Consider the following 16,309-nt stretch of genomic DNA (forward strand, 5'->3'; position numbering starts at 1 on the left):
TAGTAGACTTAGATATAACTTGATGAGATCCGTGTTTTATCTTTTTGACAGCTGAAGGATGTCTTCGTTTTAGTAATATTTAATACCCAATTCATCCCCCATAATTCCTGTTTTGTCCTAGGACATCCTGGAGAACTCAGAAAATGGTAACGGAAAATTTGACGTCCTTCATTGTCCCAAAAATGGTCATCGTGAAATTATCAAGAATTATTGTCTTTCAGAATTTTTTCCATACCATTGAAATGATATCTCTTTCATGTAGTCATGAAACTCTTTCAAAATAATATCACTTTTACGAAATCATAAAACTGATTTGCATGGTTTTATGTAACACGACCTATTTCATAGCTATCAGGATAATAAAGTATTAAGTGCTGAAAATTACTAGGATATAAAAATTCATTTGTTCGTGATTCGTGACAACAAAATCTATGTATATATGTTTGATAAACAATTGTATATAAAAATGGAAATTTTTTCAAAATCAGTAAACTGCGAAAATGAGGAAAACGCTTTCAAACGTGTTTTTTGCTTTGATTTTCTTTTCTGGTGAGTTTTTAATCATTTTCATTATTTTCTTATAAATTGTCTCTCGAATTCTCAAAATTTCCGAAGCTTCATAGTTTGTAGACATATAAATTTGTTTTTATTTTTTTTTTGGGAAAAAAAGTTTTTGGCTTTCTACTACCTCATCTTGATACAAAAAAAAGGATGAGGGAATCTTCCAAAGAAAGGAAGGAAGTAATCAAATTTGAAAATAAGTAACTCTATACATGGATGTGCAGATCATGCAAAGTAGTAACTTTCAGACACAAACTGAAAGAAAGTCCTCCTGAAACAGCTACTTTCATATAAATATAAATTTGTATGTTGGTACATGCCAACAATTCAAATTTTTGTAATCTGCATTCTCTAATAACTGTCAAAAGAAATATATTGTCTGATCTTTCTTAAGGAATAATCAGACATGCGTTCTATCTGTCCTCACATACCACTAAATCCGCTTTTCCGTTGACCAGTTGTCGCACCCCTACTAACAAGGTCTTACCTTTTAACGTGTGATTCCTAAAACGGGCTGGACGATAGCAAGTGAAAATCAATCGTTCAGCCTAGGGCTTGAACCAGCGACCAAGACGGCAGTCGTTTTGAGTAAGTGAACGAAGCACCAACGTCGAACCGACTGGCTACCATCCGACTAATTACGACGTCTATACTTATTTTCTCACTTCACCGTTTTTGATCAAGTTTATCACATTTGTAGAAGAAGCATCAGGCATTTGAACTCAGAAATCACTGCTCAACAATTAGCTTTGACATCGCCTATAATATTGTTTGATACGCCGTATAACTTTTCGACAGTTTTTCATAGTTTGAACCTCAAATCGATTTCGGCTGACAGTGTTATTGAAAAATGCAATTCTCCATGTTTACAGGCGATCCTGATCGAGTGAAATTATTATGTTAACCTGAAACTCATGAAATAATTTCATGTGTTTTGACAATGACAATACGAGTAGAAACATTTTGTTCTTTATTGAATTTTTCATAAATGCTAATACGTCCATTTCTCTACCAGTGTTGGTTACGATCTTCATCGACCAGCTAGAAAACTAATCTTCCGCACCTGTGGAAAAGTTTATATCGATACCACCAAAATATCCATGAGTGCAATACTGAATGAGCATCGAAAATACTGTAAATTAGGTCAAATAGAGTAATCGGCAGTAGAGCTTAGTGAAGGATACTGTTTGAAGATGTGAAACTACTTGCACTCGATCATGGATACCACATTCGGCTTGTAGGGGAAGCCATAGAAATCCATGAACATACGGAAAACTACAACAGAAAAGAGGAGGCGCGTAGCAACAGCGCATCAACAGGTAATAACACGTCGGCCAATAGCAACGCATCACCAAGAGGGGCGGACTATCCGAGTCAACATAAATACAACACCTACGAACAAAAAATCTCCAGCGTTAGTTAGGGAAGCTATAGATTATGCTGTAGACGACCCCTCCCGATATAGAAGGCCCCGACACTCTGTCGATAGAGGCCCTCATGTCCCCCGTTAAATGACGAACAGATTTTTCATCCATCCCTCCCCAGCCAGGTAGGGGTACCCCGTGAAGGGCGGCACTGATGTCTGAGGACCTCATACCGCCAACATCTCCTCAGTCATGAACCCATTTGTCCTTCTTCGACATATATCAGCAAAAAAGGTAAGGAAGCTGGGCTCCGACCTGATTGAAACCAAGATGACTAGTCAGTAGAAACCACCAGTCATTGGGGAATAATCAAGATGAAACAACTTTTGAAGAAGCCAGACACTTTGACCCAGATGTGAACCATTGTACATCCTCCCAAGAAGTTTTCCTCCTAGGTCATCGTCCATTCTGTCCTTTCCTGGAAGGTGGAGAGGTCTCTGGGAGACATCTCCTTTATATCGGCAGATGTAGGCCAAGACTCGCAGAACACAATTACTCCGGACATTTCCTGGTCATCGCCAGATATTTCTGTTTTCAAATTCAATGTTACATCGGATGCACCATATTTGGAAGTTATCAGCACCGAAAATCCACAGCATCATAATTATTATCACTAGCGTTAGCAGAATTGGAATATCATGTTTTTCAATTTCGGAGATATTTTGTGTAGTAGTTGCAGATGAGATGTCCTGTATGTTTCAATTTTTCCAGAAAATATTAGTTTTTGATTGCCTTTTCTTCACATATGAATAGAGAAGTTGACGGAATCACTTCAATAGTATATTGTTACAACAATTATTTAATTCAGTGTTCATTTCAGAATGCTTCCTACCTTCTTCAACTTTTATATCCCCAAGAATATTTGATGGCCGTTCTGCTCTCAGAGAAGAAGTACCTTACATAGTTTCGATTGAAATTGGCGACCAACAAATATGCAGTGGCTCCATTCTAGATAGTCAGTGGATTGTCACCGCTGCACATTGTGTTGCCAACAAAACAGATTTGAAAGTCTATGCAGGCCTAATTCATTTGAATAGAAAAAATGATGGTGATGTTCAAGTTGCAGATGTGGAGGAAGTCATCATCCATCCTGATTATGATTACAGGTGAGACATTTTCCATGACAAGACTTCAAAATATTTGTTTTTTCATAAGTCGAAATTCTTCTTTATAGTTTCACATTGTCTTCAAGCATCCCTGAGTAGTCGAATACCCTGATAGTCAATATATCGTATGATAGTTTTATGAATTTTCCTAAGCGTAGAAAGCTGTTTGTCTTCAAAGTTAAAATACAAAATCGGTCACAAAGATGCTAATTATTACTATTACTCCTCACCTTCGCAAAAAAAAATCCTGTTTCATCTGCCGTTGTTTCCACTTGCATGAATCTCGATACTATGTTCACAATTTCTCTGCTTTGTCCACTGAGAACCTTGTTTTCCAGTTCACTATCAGAAAACATACATACAACATACAAACATAGTTCATCACACATAGTGAATTATCCACTTACTGTACTAACATGGTCATCACTACCCGAGCTCCTCGAAGTTAATGAGCTCTCGCCGTAGTCCGTCGGCTGATCTACTGCGCATCCAATATTTGCAAAGCTGTATGAATTTCCACTACAGGTTTTTATTGATGTTAACCGATTCTTTTAATTTTTGCAATTCCTAGCTTCTCATCAAAATACCCGAAACTATTGATCATTACAAGTAGAAGAAGATTATTCATGGAAGAAATAACCTCACTCTCTGTTTATTGTCACAAAAAATTTGTATTCTCAAGCAAATGTAAAATTTTTTCAAAATTTGTAAGATAATCTTTGGTTACTCATAAATGACATGCTTCATATGATCCAATAAATTCGCTGAGACATAAAAAACGGTGACATAATTTCCGTTGCGTGTTCGCGCTGAAGATCTTCATTAGATACACACTTCTATTCTACTCAGATGCTTTCTAAGTGGCAATGGGTATAGTGTAATTGTTCCAAACCGATCCCTACTCCCTTGAATCTATTTTTTTTTCGTCAACAGTTCCAACATTGTTTCACCATGTATGTTCTCAGATTATATTTATCTCTTTACCTTCATGAATCATTCTGATATTCTGACAACTGATTCAGGTCAGAAATATAGCATTTGTAATAAATGACAAACCTACTCATGAGCTTTACCATTAATTATGATCCCTAAAATTATTTGAGAGTCAAATATTTTCCAGCTTTTTCAGTTCTTCACGTTATTTCCAGACCAGTATCGAAACTTCTCTTAGGTTCATCGATACTCTAAGTGAGAAACGGCCACCAATTCGTTGATTTCAATGGCAAGGAACAAAAGTTCGAGATACAATACAGAAATTACTGGATTACACATTTTTTTCCAGGGAGACTGATATATATTGATTGAGCCGATAGCTTGCTAGTAAATTTCTACCGCCATCGTATATTGAAGCTCCCGTCTCTTGTTCAATGAATTCCATTCTGTTCGCAAGAACAGAAAACATTACTATTCTAAAACCATGTTGTACCTAACAGAATGCCTTTGGGATCATAGAAAATATCTAGAGTCATATCAAAGTTTGCATGAAGAGTTTTTTTTTATTTTGCACTATGTAAAAATTCTGATTTTCAAATTATATGGAGACTTTCTCCTCAATATGGACTGAAAACTATTACCCACATTAGTATAATATTGAGGAAAACTACGATATACTATTGAAGAAAAATTAAATTATAATTATAGCTTGGATACAATAGAAAACGATGTTGCCCTTTTATTCCTCGCAACACATTTGACCTTCAACGATGTCGTACAGCCCATTGAAATCATCAGTGAAACTGAACTTTCGGATGCCATAAATCATAGGAGAGTAGGAATTATATCTGGATGGGGACATAGTGAGAATTATTATCGTTCCAAAATACTGAGGACAGCGGAAGTTATATTATTGAGTGATGAAGGTGAGAATATCCTACATAGTTCCATATTTTCATAAAATCGAATAATATCTATGTGTTTTTTGAGAATAAAATACGAAATGATTAGGAAAGCGATGATCTATCTCCTTGCGAAGATGCTGTATACCAAATGTTTGGGATCTGTTTTCTCTGATATGTTTCATACCTGTTTCGTTTAACTTCGGATAATTTTCAAAACACACATTTGATAATTATGTTCCAAAGCTTCATCTATTAATTTCTTATTGAACGATAATATTTTTTTTGTAGAATGTCTCGACGACATCAAACCAGACTGTCACGAATTCAAACCAGAAGCTCAACTTTGCAGTGGCCCTCTAACCAAACAAGAAAAGGGAGTTGGTCTCTATGATGATGGAGGTCCTTTAGTTGTTAACCACAAACTGGCTGGAATAATTCTTCACGGGGAGCATGAACACTCCCAAGAAAGATGCCACCTTTCTTCTATTTATGCTAGAATTTCCAACTACACTGATTTCCTCAGAGCTTACTTGACTTTTCCTGAACCTACAGTGGAGCCAGTACAGTCAACTGCCTTAGAACCCTGTTTACTAGAGGTAGAGGTGACATTCCAGCTCCTCAATAAATTCCAATACCCAGTATGTTCATCGGCAATGGGCCACTCTTACGTATTTTATTACAATATGTGGTTTTTTGGGAGTAGAGGAGAAGAAATAACAAACGATTGCAACTTGTCACCAGGTGGTTTTCCAGAACGTTCAACAGAAGAGGTTCCAGAAACCACATCGGAGATCTACGCAAACGACACAAACGGAGATGAATATGACAGCATATATTCCAGAAATTTGAAACATGAGAATGAAACGTCTGTGAACTTCGAGAAACTGATATTCAATATACAATTTTTCACAACTCATGAGGACTCTCCGGATGGCATTGGTTTCAGGTTATTACCTAATTCGCCGTTTGACTATTATATTTCATTTTCCTCTAAAATTGAATGAGATCTGAAATTCGTTCGTATTATAAATACATTGGGAAACATTAAACGGGATTGATTATTTATGTTTCTATTGTCAATTCCTTCCTTAGAGTAACAATTAAAATTTAAACACCTCGCTGTACGGTTTCTGAAGTGATTCTTAATTACTCTGTCGAATGTAAATTGAAAATGTTTTCATAACTATGTCAAAATCGATTTATTTTTAGTATTGTTTGCAAAAATTTTCGAATTTGTCATACATATTGTCAAAAAATGGGATTCCTACTTGCATAAAATGTAAGGTATACATAGTAGGAATATAGTATTATACCTTCACCTCATACACCCCAACAAATACCTGGAAGCCAAAAAACAAAGCAAAAAAGCTAGAATTTACGAAATAAGATATGAGTTTTGCAACAAAAAGTATGTATGTCAAACTGAGCAGGCTGGTATAATTCGTCACAAGGCACATATTCAATTTCATATACCAGATAGGTTAGGTGAGGTCAAAAGTTAGTGGGTCTATTCGACCCTTCACCGCAACCCACAAGGGTTTATTGTGGTTCACACGTGTTCACACTCGCCCAAATAAACCCAGCTTCTTAACGGAGCCGATTAGTTTGTATGGTGAGTGGTCTTTCACGTCAGATGATAAGAATGCGGCTCTGTCGGAATCTAAAAACCTGATTCGGTCCGCAGTGGGGCTGTTTCATCATTTCCCAAACTGAGGTGACACACACTGTCTTCCGACAGTCCGAGTCTCTGCATATGATGAACCAGACGACACTGACCTATGAGAAAATCTGTTTGAAAAAATCTGTTTTTCCATTAAACAGCTGTCGCACCCCTACGAACAACAACCGTCAGAAGTCGGAACTTGTGCAAGCTAAGGATTAACGAGATATTACCTCGTAACGTGTGATTCCTAACGTATGATATCGTAATTCATCCTTACTGTAGTCCAACAACTGTTTGGTTTCAAGCTTTGAAGGGTCAATAAACGCCTAGAAGTGAACAATCTTGGAAGATTCTATCAGAAGTTCATAAATTTTCTTCCATCCAGGTGTTCAATGTTTGCTTGACAAAGCCTAAAGTGATGCCAATGACAGGTTCTGGTCCGATGAAGCTGCTTGCAGCACCCTCCTTTGCCAGGGAGTCAGCAGCTTCATTGCCTTCCAGGACAGTATGGCCAGGAATACAGACCAGAGACAATTTGTTAAGTCTTTCTATTGAAGAGAGTCGTTTTTGGCAGTTTGCTTTCAATTTAGACGAACAACGCTTGACTGTTCGAGAATATTTTTATTGACTTGTGTATGAGGTTGGGTTCTACCAATCTCTCCGCACACAATTCATAGGTCCCTCATAGATCAGACAAGTCTGGTGTCTCTTAGCATGCCTTAGAGAACACCATAGAGTGAGTAGGAAAAGCTTGAAATTTTTAAGGCCGATATATCACAACGTGTTCTTAGACGTCTTTGAGAGTTGAGAAATAGAAAACTATGGAATGAGATCTATACATAGCTGTAAAGATGCAATTTCAACCATCTCGTTGTTTATTCTATCACGTGATAGTTACAGGTGAACACCAGGAAAATATGGAGTATTTTATCAAGTAGTCATGAATTAGAATACAATGAAAAACATTTATTAACGATCATGAGAACTGATTTATTGACACATCCAATAAACATTATTATGAAAGATGATGTCTCATCCAGAGCTCCAACGTAGTTATAGGACTCACTTTGACTAATTTCCTGATGATACCTTATTTATCGAAACGTGCAAGTACTTTTGTTCTAGTGTGGAAAAAGTATGTTCAACACATTCATTTCACATCATATTCCAATTCTGCCTACACCGACTCTTCGATTTGAGAAAAGTTGTTTCGAAAAAGTTCCAGGTAAATGATTGAATCAGAATACTGAGGAAATGTATCCTAGGAAAGTAATTCAGGATTCAAAAAGGAGTAAGAATTATCCTATGGATACTTTTAACCCTAATTCTCTTCTTCTCTCATATTCAGCTGTAACTGCAGCAACTAGTTTGCCAGGTTTTTTTAGATATTCTACTCACAGTTATACTGAATTGATAAATTCCACAGTCATAAAAATATCCGATATGTAAAAACCCATACATTTTCATTTCGCAAATTGATATTCGGTTGATTTGAAATTTAATGTAACTCAGTACCAGCGATCGATATAAATTGGGAACAATAGAAGTCATAAAACCTGTCATATAATTACTTTTTCCTGCGGCAAATCTATATAAAAATGAATCGACAGGGAGGCAAAATAGTTATTAACTGACATAGACATGAAATTATCAGTTCTGAACGTGATTTTATCATTTTTTTATTTTCAGGGTAAGTTTTAGTTATTTTATCCTTCTCACTGGAATAGTTCCATACATTTAGGAGTTGAATGCAGATACACCTAGAGACAAATTTCATCAGTTCGGAATACTATTGTCTAATATCATATAAAATGATTTGAAATCCCTAGAAGAAACAATATACATGAAAAATTAAAAAAACAGTTGAAAATAAAAATTATATTGAGCAAAAAATAGAACAAATGTACAAAAAAATTAAATGTTAAGATTCCAAGCAAAGTTTCTTCACGACGTTTCGATTGTTGGTATCCACAATCATCTTCGGGTGATGACTCAAAAATGTGTAGTACTTCCATTCATGTCTTCTTTCCGGTTCAGCGAGAGATGACCGTTTGGCGCGAGTTGGCCATTTTTTGCTTGATTATGAGTGTCTATATATTGCGAACTTCTCCAAATTCTAGTTCAGTCCTCTTAGTATTATGTTCCATTGGAAAATGAAAACAAAAGTTCAGTTTTCCTTTAACTGAAAACAGTTTTTTCACCTAGGTTCAGGAATACCCTCTTGAATTCAGGTTGAAAAAGGTACACCTCTGAAATAAAAAAACCTTCAAAAGTAAATCACATAAGAAAAGCAGACAACTGAATTTAACAGAAATGTTACTGTTTTAGGATAAAATCCAGATTGTGAATCATTCATCTTATCAGTGATATAATGAATTTCTTCAAAACACTCACAAAATATATGAATTTTGCAAAGAAAATATACTTTCTTTGAATGACGTTTTGACCGCCATCTCTGTCCATCTCTGTGAAAATGTCCACAATTGTAAAGACGTTGATTCAATTTTTTTTTCCAAATTGTATGATCCTTTCCTCATACACAGTAAGCTGGCTGTTGAAATTTTGAAAATGAAATTGTTCTTATCAAAAAGGTTATTGGAGATCATCATAATCATCTCAAAGACTTTATAAATGAAAGAGTTCCAACAATTTAAATAAACCAGTGACTAAAACCATTACAACAACAAAAAACCTCTTTTTATGTGATGTCTCACTTTCCTTCTGGTTCTATATTCAACATTAGAGTCTCAAACAAACATGGCTTATTCTCCTGTGAAAAAAACTTCATGCCAAATAAAACTCCCAACATCCAATATACTGTGTAAAAGATTTTTTTTTTAATTTAGACGATTGTAGATGAATCACGAAAAAATTTATTTCCATTTTCAATTCATATATTTTTTCAAATGTATAGGAAAAATCTATTGAAAGGAGTATCACTGACGAGTTTGATGAATCCCTATCTGGATTTTATCCAATCGCAGTACTTTCTGGAAAAAGTTATTCATTTGCGATTTATTTTGAAAAGTTTTCCATTTCAGGGCAGTGAAAATCCCATAAATGCCAAGAATGAGGAGAACAGAAAATAGACAGAAAAAAGAGGGGAAGAAAAATAGCTGAAGGTTAACTGAATATGAATATTCATGAGTATAAATGATTCGTCTGAAAAATTGCCTTCACACCATCTTTAATTATCCAGAATTTTTTGATAATTTCGTAAAATGGATTGTTTCATTGGAATTTTGGCATTTGAAATTTATTGAATTATTATTACAATTTTCAAAAACTTGCTAGCTGAAAAATTCTGTACTGAATCGAGTGTGAGTCAGAATGTGTTTAAATTGAAATAAGTACTCTTTGGATAGGATTAGTTTTTGTGTAAGATTTTTTCTGACTACCACTTCTCCAAGGAATATACAAAAAAATTTGGGAAAACTTTCAAAGAAAGAAGAAAAACAATCAATTTCAAACTGCCGTCTATACAAAGACTTATGGATCATGCATATAAGATACTTCCAGATCGAAACACAAAGGAAAACCCTCTCGCAAGTCGTAATTTTGGGTTTCAAAATCCAGAGTCCCAAGAAACAAGTGAAAAAAAACGTATCTCTTCTGCAATTTTGCAAATTTTCTATGATTTCACTCGTTTCGATTTCTTTGTTTCAGGACAATCCAAGGCTGACGAGAGTCTCAGGATTTATGGAGGTCATGAATCCGAAATTGAAGATGTTCCATATATAGCATCAGTCATGTTTGCTAATATACACCTCTGTGGTGGATCGATACTCAGCAAAAGCTGGATCATTACAGCTGCACACTGTGTGGTGAATAAAACAGGCCTTGAAGTGTTCGCAGGCCTGGTGGATTTGATGGTGCCAGGCGATGAAGCACAGACGTCGATTGTAAAGGAAGTGATAGTTCATCCTGAGTATGACCACAAGTAAGATCATTATTAAATTCAATTCAAAATAAACACTTTTCCCAAGGGATGAAGTTAACCATGTGAACAATTTTGCTTGCCCCAGAATGAAATGAAAGTGGGAAATGTGTCAAACTACAGGTACCTATTTCATCGTCATTTTCAACATACCGAAGAATTTTGTGCAGTTGATTGAATGTTTTAAAAAATTCAAAATATATAATTCAATTTTTCAATTTATTCAATTCAGGTTATTGGAAATACATTTTTACGTTTTTTACATTTTGTTTAATATTTTCTTTACATTTTGTTTAATATTATTCCTCCAGTGATAGTTTCAGTTAGGCAACTCAATGCCTGTCTTCTGAAAGTTATCTTTTGAAGGATCATATTCCTATTCTAACAATACATCCTGGAGCAGAAATAAGATTAGTTGTACATAGAATGTGTCCGATTTACTTGTTTTATACACATCTTAGGCTTTCATAATACTTGGGTATGAGAGGAGTGGAACAATTGATAGACTAATGTTCCCGTTTAAAACAGGCGTACCTATAGTTTACAACCTATGGGTGTTTTTGTGAGGGTTAGTAATTGGGAAATTACTGTTTACTTGGAATATATTGAAAATATTGTAATTTTCCATTAAAAAATTTACTTCTTTTTTGAATCTTATGTCACTTTTTTATATTATTTGGGAGAAGGTTATATAATTTGGGTCCATAAAAATTAACTGATTTTTGAGTCAAAGTTTAATGCATTAAGAGAACTGTAAATTGTGTATTTGTAACACCTCTTGTTGTTCGGGAATTTTGTAGCAAACATTTTTGACAATTCGTTTGAAACCACATTAAGCAACGATAAATGTAAAGAGATCTTACATTGAATATTTTTGTTTCCTCATACAAAAGATTGGTAGAGTAGTTTCTGTTTTTCTACAGAACTATTTTTAAAATTGTGTTTTGTGTTTTTATTGTCGAATTTAAATTGTCTCCCCAAGAGATAATGCAGTATCTTATAATTGATTCTACCATAGAAGTATGAAAGATTATTACATTTTTTTTGTTTAATATATTTCGAAGAGATATATTAACGACGACGAAAGTAATATGTTCGTACCATTTGTTCGTATTTGTCAACAATGACTCAAAGATATTTAATGGAATCAGTTCTCTCCACAGATGGGCATGTGTAAACTAGTGGTGCCAAACATACATGATTATGTAACTTCATAACCCCTGTAGTTGTTTGACCGTGGTCAGTTAGACAGAATGAAATATATTCAGTTTTCTTTAAGTTTAGGTTTAACAGATGCTAGTTCATCTACTTTTTAACTTTCTTGATGCCGTTTTCAGCAGTATGGTAAGCTTGGTCCCAAGATTTCTCTGTAAAAACTAAAACCCTATCATCAGCATAACAAACAAGATGTCCTTGAAAATCTTGTTGTTGATGTACACTAGGAACAATATTGGACCCTGTACTGTCCTCTGTGGAACACCAACAGTGATATTAAGTGATTCACTTACTGCATCTCCCACTTCAACTTTCTGTGATCTGTTGGAGAGATAGTTTACTATTAGATTCAGTGCCTGCTCTTTTATACCGTAGTTCTGGAGTTTTTCTATCAGTATATTATGCGATATTGTGTCAAAGGCCTTCGCTATGTCTAGAAATATTGCCAGGCATTTGGAAGATCTATCCATGTCGGTGATAATTTTATGAAGGAGGTCATTCAAATCAATTTCGGTATTTGAATTTTTAATAAATCCAAATTTTCCATCATTAATAATGTTATTTTTCTCAAAAAAATGAGACGAGTCTTTTTTTAAGAGATTGTTCAAATAGTTTTGCAAAATTAATAATTTTAGATATTGGTCTGTAATTATGTAGTAAACTAGGGTTACCTGATTTGAAAATAGGTGTAACTATAGACTCTTTCCATTGCTGTGGAATACTACTTGTTGAGTAGCATGAATTTATAATATTTTCAAACACCAAGAAAAGTATAGATAAAAAACAGGTCTGCATCAAAAGAGATCCTCAAAAGAATATATACTTCAAGAAAAAACAGAGACGCTTATAATCAATGCTATTTCTCCTTCACTTCAAAGAATGAGAGAGAGACGAGAGATGAGATCAGTTGAATCTACCAACATCAGAAAAAACTCTCCACAATATCTCCACAATTCACTATTGTCTCTGGTCTGGATTCCTAGCTACACTTACCGGGAAGTGAAATACTCATTGCTGAGACTTCGACTTATATTCAACCGGTAATTTCTCCCGTAGTAGTGAACGAAACGTTTAATACTTCATGATATATTCGACCATGACTTCCAGCCCGAATTTTGAAACAAAGCAATACTATTGGAAGAGACCTGAAAGGAGCATTCAAAAACATTTCCTTTTAAGTCAATTCATTCGATTTTAAATAGTTTGAAAATTTAGTGGTTTAAAAGAATTCAAAAACTTCTGGTCCAAATTTGTCATTGAGTTTCAAGTTTGATGCTAAGGAAAAATGTTGTAGTAACAACAAGAAACGGTTATATAATTTACTAGTCATAGGAAAATGAATATTTCTTCGATATTTTTTTGAATTGAAACAAATTTGATTCCAGGACCAGATCTCTCAGGCATGATGTAGCTCTCCTTCGTCTTGAAGAAGAACTCGAGCTCAATGATGGGGTATCACCAATTTCTCTCATCACAGAAGAACAGTTGAAGGAAATGACTGAGTTTCACGAAATGGGAACCATCTCGGGGTGGGGCACAAATGAGCAATCGATGTTATCGAATATACTGTTTTCAGGATCAGTTAAACTGATGAAAGATGATGGTGAGTATGTAATTCACTAGACAATCCCTTCTTCAGGAATAATACATACTAACTAACTAATCCGTTCACAACTTGAATATTACTCAACTAACTAAGTGTACAAGGTTTACGAAACCACGACACGTGTTCTGTTTGAACACTGAAATATCCCGTCACCAAACTATCAGTAAATTGAATAGAACTGGCTGATACTCGATGAAAATCCATATTAAAACTCATTAATACAGATAATTGTATGATTTTCACTATAAAGGGTTTTACAAAAACCGCGGCACGTGTTTCGTTATACAATAGCTTCCTCAAGTGCTTGAGGAATATTGAACTAGTTAGTTTGATCATCCTTTTGAAGATGATCACTTCGTGATCGAAACACGTGTAAGGAGTTGAAATAACGTTTTGGTAATATATTGTAAGGTTGATCATTATACTACTGAAACAAATATCAAGGATTATTGAATTACACATGCCGACGAAAAATTCGTGACATAACGTTAAACTTCCTGAAATTTGCTGAGGTGATGATAAATAGGAAAGAAATAGTTGACCAAATATGTGTTTTCGATTTTTGAATAATGACAATCAGGTCAAGTAGAGGAGCTGTAGAAACACTACCTGTAAAAACAGTGGCCTGTTTTAGGTTACAGACATCAAGGCAACCTCAAACAAGAGAAGAGACCTGATATCAACTCTCAAAAAAAAATCTTGGTTCAAGTTCTTCACCATTATCAAGTATAATCGCTCTGAATGTAGGGTTGAATATGTGTTAAATCAGTAGATTTTTCCAATGAGACGATCATATTTTCTATTCAGTTTGTATATTTTCCAGATCCGCTAGGTTAGGTTAGGTCCTGAGTTAGTGGGTCTATTCGACACTCCACCGCAACCCGCAAGGATTTATTGTGGCTCATTCATATTTACACTCAACCAAATAAAACCAACTTCGTAACGAAGCCAATTAGTTAGTATGGTCCCCAGCGAGGCAGGCACAAAGTATATGCTCTGCTGTTTCATCGTTAATGAGTTAGTCAGATAGTCAAGGTGCAAGATTCCCACCTTGATACCCGCGACAACCTTTCCATATGAGGGTTTCTGCACGACAGCTATACCTGGCGATGCTTTATATTCAACCGTACAGGACTTTTTCGCCTCTGGTTTTGGTGAATCATCATTTGAGCGCAAACGTTTGCTAACTTGCTCATGGGAAGTTTGTTCCTCTACCTGAGACAGATTCTGTATAAGAAGGTCAAGAATTTGGTGCAAGGCGGTTTCATAAGGTACCCCGCTCTCGAGAAAACGACTCAGTCGTTTCCTGGCTGCACCACCAAACCTTTTTTCAAGGTTCAGTTATTGGATCAGGAGTTGGGGAGTTGGGAAGCTCTCGCTCCTGAACTAAATTTACAGGGAGGTCAGTTAAAGTCGTAAACTCGACATCCATCTCCTCTGTAGACTCGCTCTCACTCTGTCCATAAAAGACCCACGAGTACCTAGGGAAAGAAGGTCAGTGACGGCAGAGCCCCGCATTAGCGTGACATGGCGATGCTACGACGAGAGGGCGTCCAGTATCTCGAGGGTTCCGTAGAGACAGCTGATAGGCTCAGTGTCATCCTTCATTTCGGCACAGATACACACTCCTTAGGATTTAGTTATCGTTGGGGTGCCATTCAGTTAGGAAATAACAGAACCACAAGTGATTCTGTCATTCCCGTATCCAGCGGGGCTACGTGGAAGCAGGCATTCGATAGCCGGTGTGTTCCAAGCCAATGTACTCGCCAAACAAAAACAGCTTGCACAGTGGTTCAGGCAGTAAAAGATGAACAAGGACAACCAACCCGCCACACATCATAATGTAGCTTTCTGGATGAAAGTTTGAATCCTTGAAAACGTTCGTTATGATTATCAAACCTAGGTTTTTTGTATAGCTGTCTGATTGTTGGTTGATTGATCCATATGACAGACTACTAATGAAACCTTTTTTATTATTCATTACCCTTGAACGCTAAAACAACCCTTCACCGAACTATCAGTAATTTTTTTTTTTCAGAATGCTCCAGAATGTCGATGAACCAGAGTTGTGTAGAATTCGATCCTGAAATTCATTTGTGCTCCGGGAATGGAATTTCTTTCAATGGAGCAGGCTTGAGAGATGACGGAGGACCTCTGGTAGTGAGAAACAAATTAGCTGGAATCATCCTACAAGGCCGATATTTGAGAAATAAAAAATGTAGCTTTCTATCATCCGTCTATGCAAGAGTACCACATTACGTCAAATTCATCAAGAGCCACATTCCAGAATTATTTGTTGCTGAGAAGCCTATTGAGGATCCTATATTTGACGTGGAAATAATATTCAACAAGCTCAATGCATCTGATGTCGACAACAATGTAACGAGTCCAAAATACACTATAGAGTCTTATAGATTATCATACAGAATCTGGAACAATGGAAGTGAGGAAAACCAAACCGAGCAGGAATTTGAATTTGGTGAAGAAGTTACATTGAAGCAAAGTGATTATGAAATAGAATCTTCAGATGCCGTTACCAATGATCCGCTGAATGAGGGAAATATTGAGAACAAGAGAATAAGGATGAACATCGTTGTCGTCAAATCACCAGAACGACCCGAAATCGGCTTTTCTATCGACATATTCAACAGTTTTTTTATCACCCCATATATCACAATCGAACACATTGAATAATTTGTGAATATTAAATATTGAACGTTATTGAAAATTTTTTCTATATATTTGCGATGTCATTATTTTCATGTGATGGAATCGGTTGATATTCGATGAAATACAATAGCTATCTCAAGCATTTTCATACAGTGTGTGATTTATATTAAAGAGCTTACTGAAAGACAACACATCTCTACACTCTACATTTTTATAAGATGTGAGATTTTGACTAGACAGTTCACAAAACCTCAACACGTGTTTGGTTATACAATAGCTATCGCGATCC

The 16,309-nt window shown here is 35.6% G+C and overlaps 2 protein-coding genes across 2 annotated transcripts; both read left to right on the forward strand.

Moving 5' to 3' along the window:
• The first annotated feature begins 398 nt into the window (after positions 1–398).
• LOC111510531 (chymotrypsin-1) lies at positions 399–5,994 on the forward strand. Its single transcript, XM_023166449.2, has 4 exons — positions 399–549; positions 2,806–3,091; positions 4,733–4,950; positions 5,218–5,994. The coding sequence occupies exons 1-4, from the start codon at positions 501–503 to the stop codon at positions 5,931–5,933; spliced, it is 1,269 nt and encodes a 422-aa protein (XP_023022217.2). The 5' UTR covers positions 399–500; the 3' UTR covers positions 5,934–5,994.
• Positions 5,995–8,125: 2,131 nt separating this feature from the next.
• Positions 8,126–16,078, forward strand: LOC111510529 (trypsin-3). The gene is made up of 4 exons (XM_023166447.2): positions 8,126–8,282; positions 10,259–10,532; positions 13,130–13,347; positions 15,389–16,078. The coding sequence occupies exons 1-4, from the start codon at positions 8,234–8,236 to the stop codon at positions 16,042–16,044; spliced, it is 1,197 nt and encodes a 398-aa protein (XP_023022215.2). The 5' UTR covers positions 8,126–8,233; the 3' UTR covers positions 16,045–16,078.
• Positions 16,079–16,309: the final 231 nt, after the last annotated feature.

The sequence above is a fragment of the Leptinotarsa decemlineata genome, unplaced genomic scaffold (assembly GCF_025532065.1).
Source record: "Leptinotarsa decemlineata unplaced genomic scaffold, Ldec_3_MD MMD2_tig00000882_RagTag_RagTag, whole genome shotgun sequence".
Classification (NCBI taxonomy): domain Eukaryota; kingdom Metazoa; phylum Arthropoda; class Insecta; order Coleoptera; family Chrysomelidae; genus Leptinotarsa; species Leptinotarsa decemlineata.

Coding starts and splice junctions, on each gene's coding strand:
- LOC111510529 (XM_023166447.2), top strand. CDS start 8,234: ATGAAATTATCAGTTCTGAACGTGATTTTATCATTTTTTTATTTTCAG. Junction 10,533..13,129: donor CATCCTGAGTATGACCACAA/GTAAGATCATTA, acceptor ATTTGATTCCAG/GACCAGATCTCTCAGGCATG. Junction 13,348..15,388: donor TAAACTGATGAAAGATGATG/GTGAGTATGTAA, acceptor TTTTTTTTTCAG/AATGCTCCAGAATGTCGATG.
- LOC111510531 (XM_023166449.2), top strand. CDS start 501: ATGAGGAAAACGCTTTCAAACGTGTTTTTTGCTTTGATTTTCTTTTCT. Junction 550..2,805: donor TGCTTTGATTTTCTTTTCTG/GTGAGTTTTTAA, acceptor TGTTCATTTCAG/AATGCTTCCTACCTTCTTCA. Junction 4,951..5,217: donor TATATTATTGAGTGATGAAG/GTGAGAATATCC, acceptor TTTTTTTTGTAG/AATGTCTCGACGACATCAAA.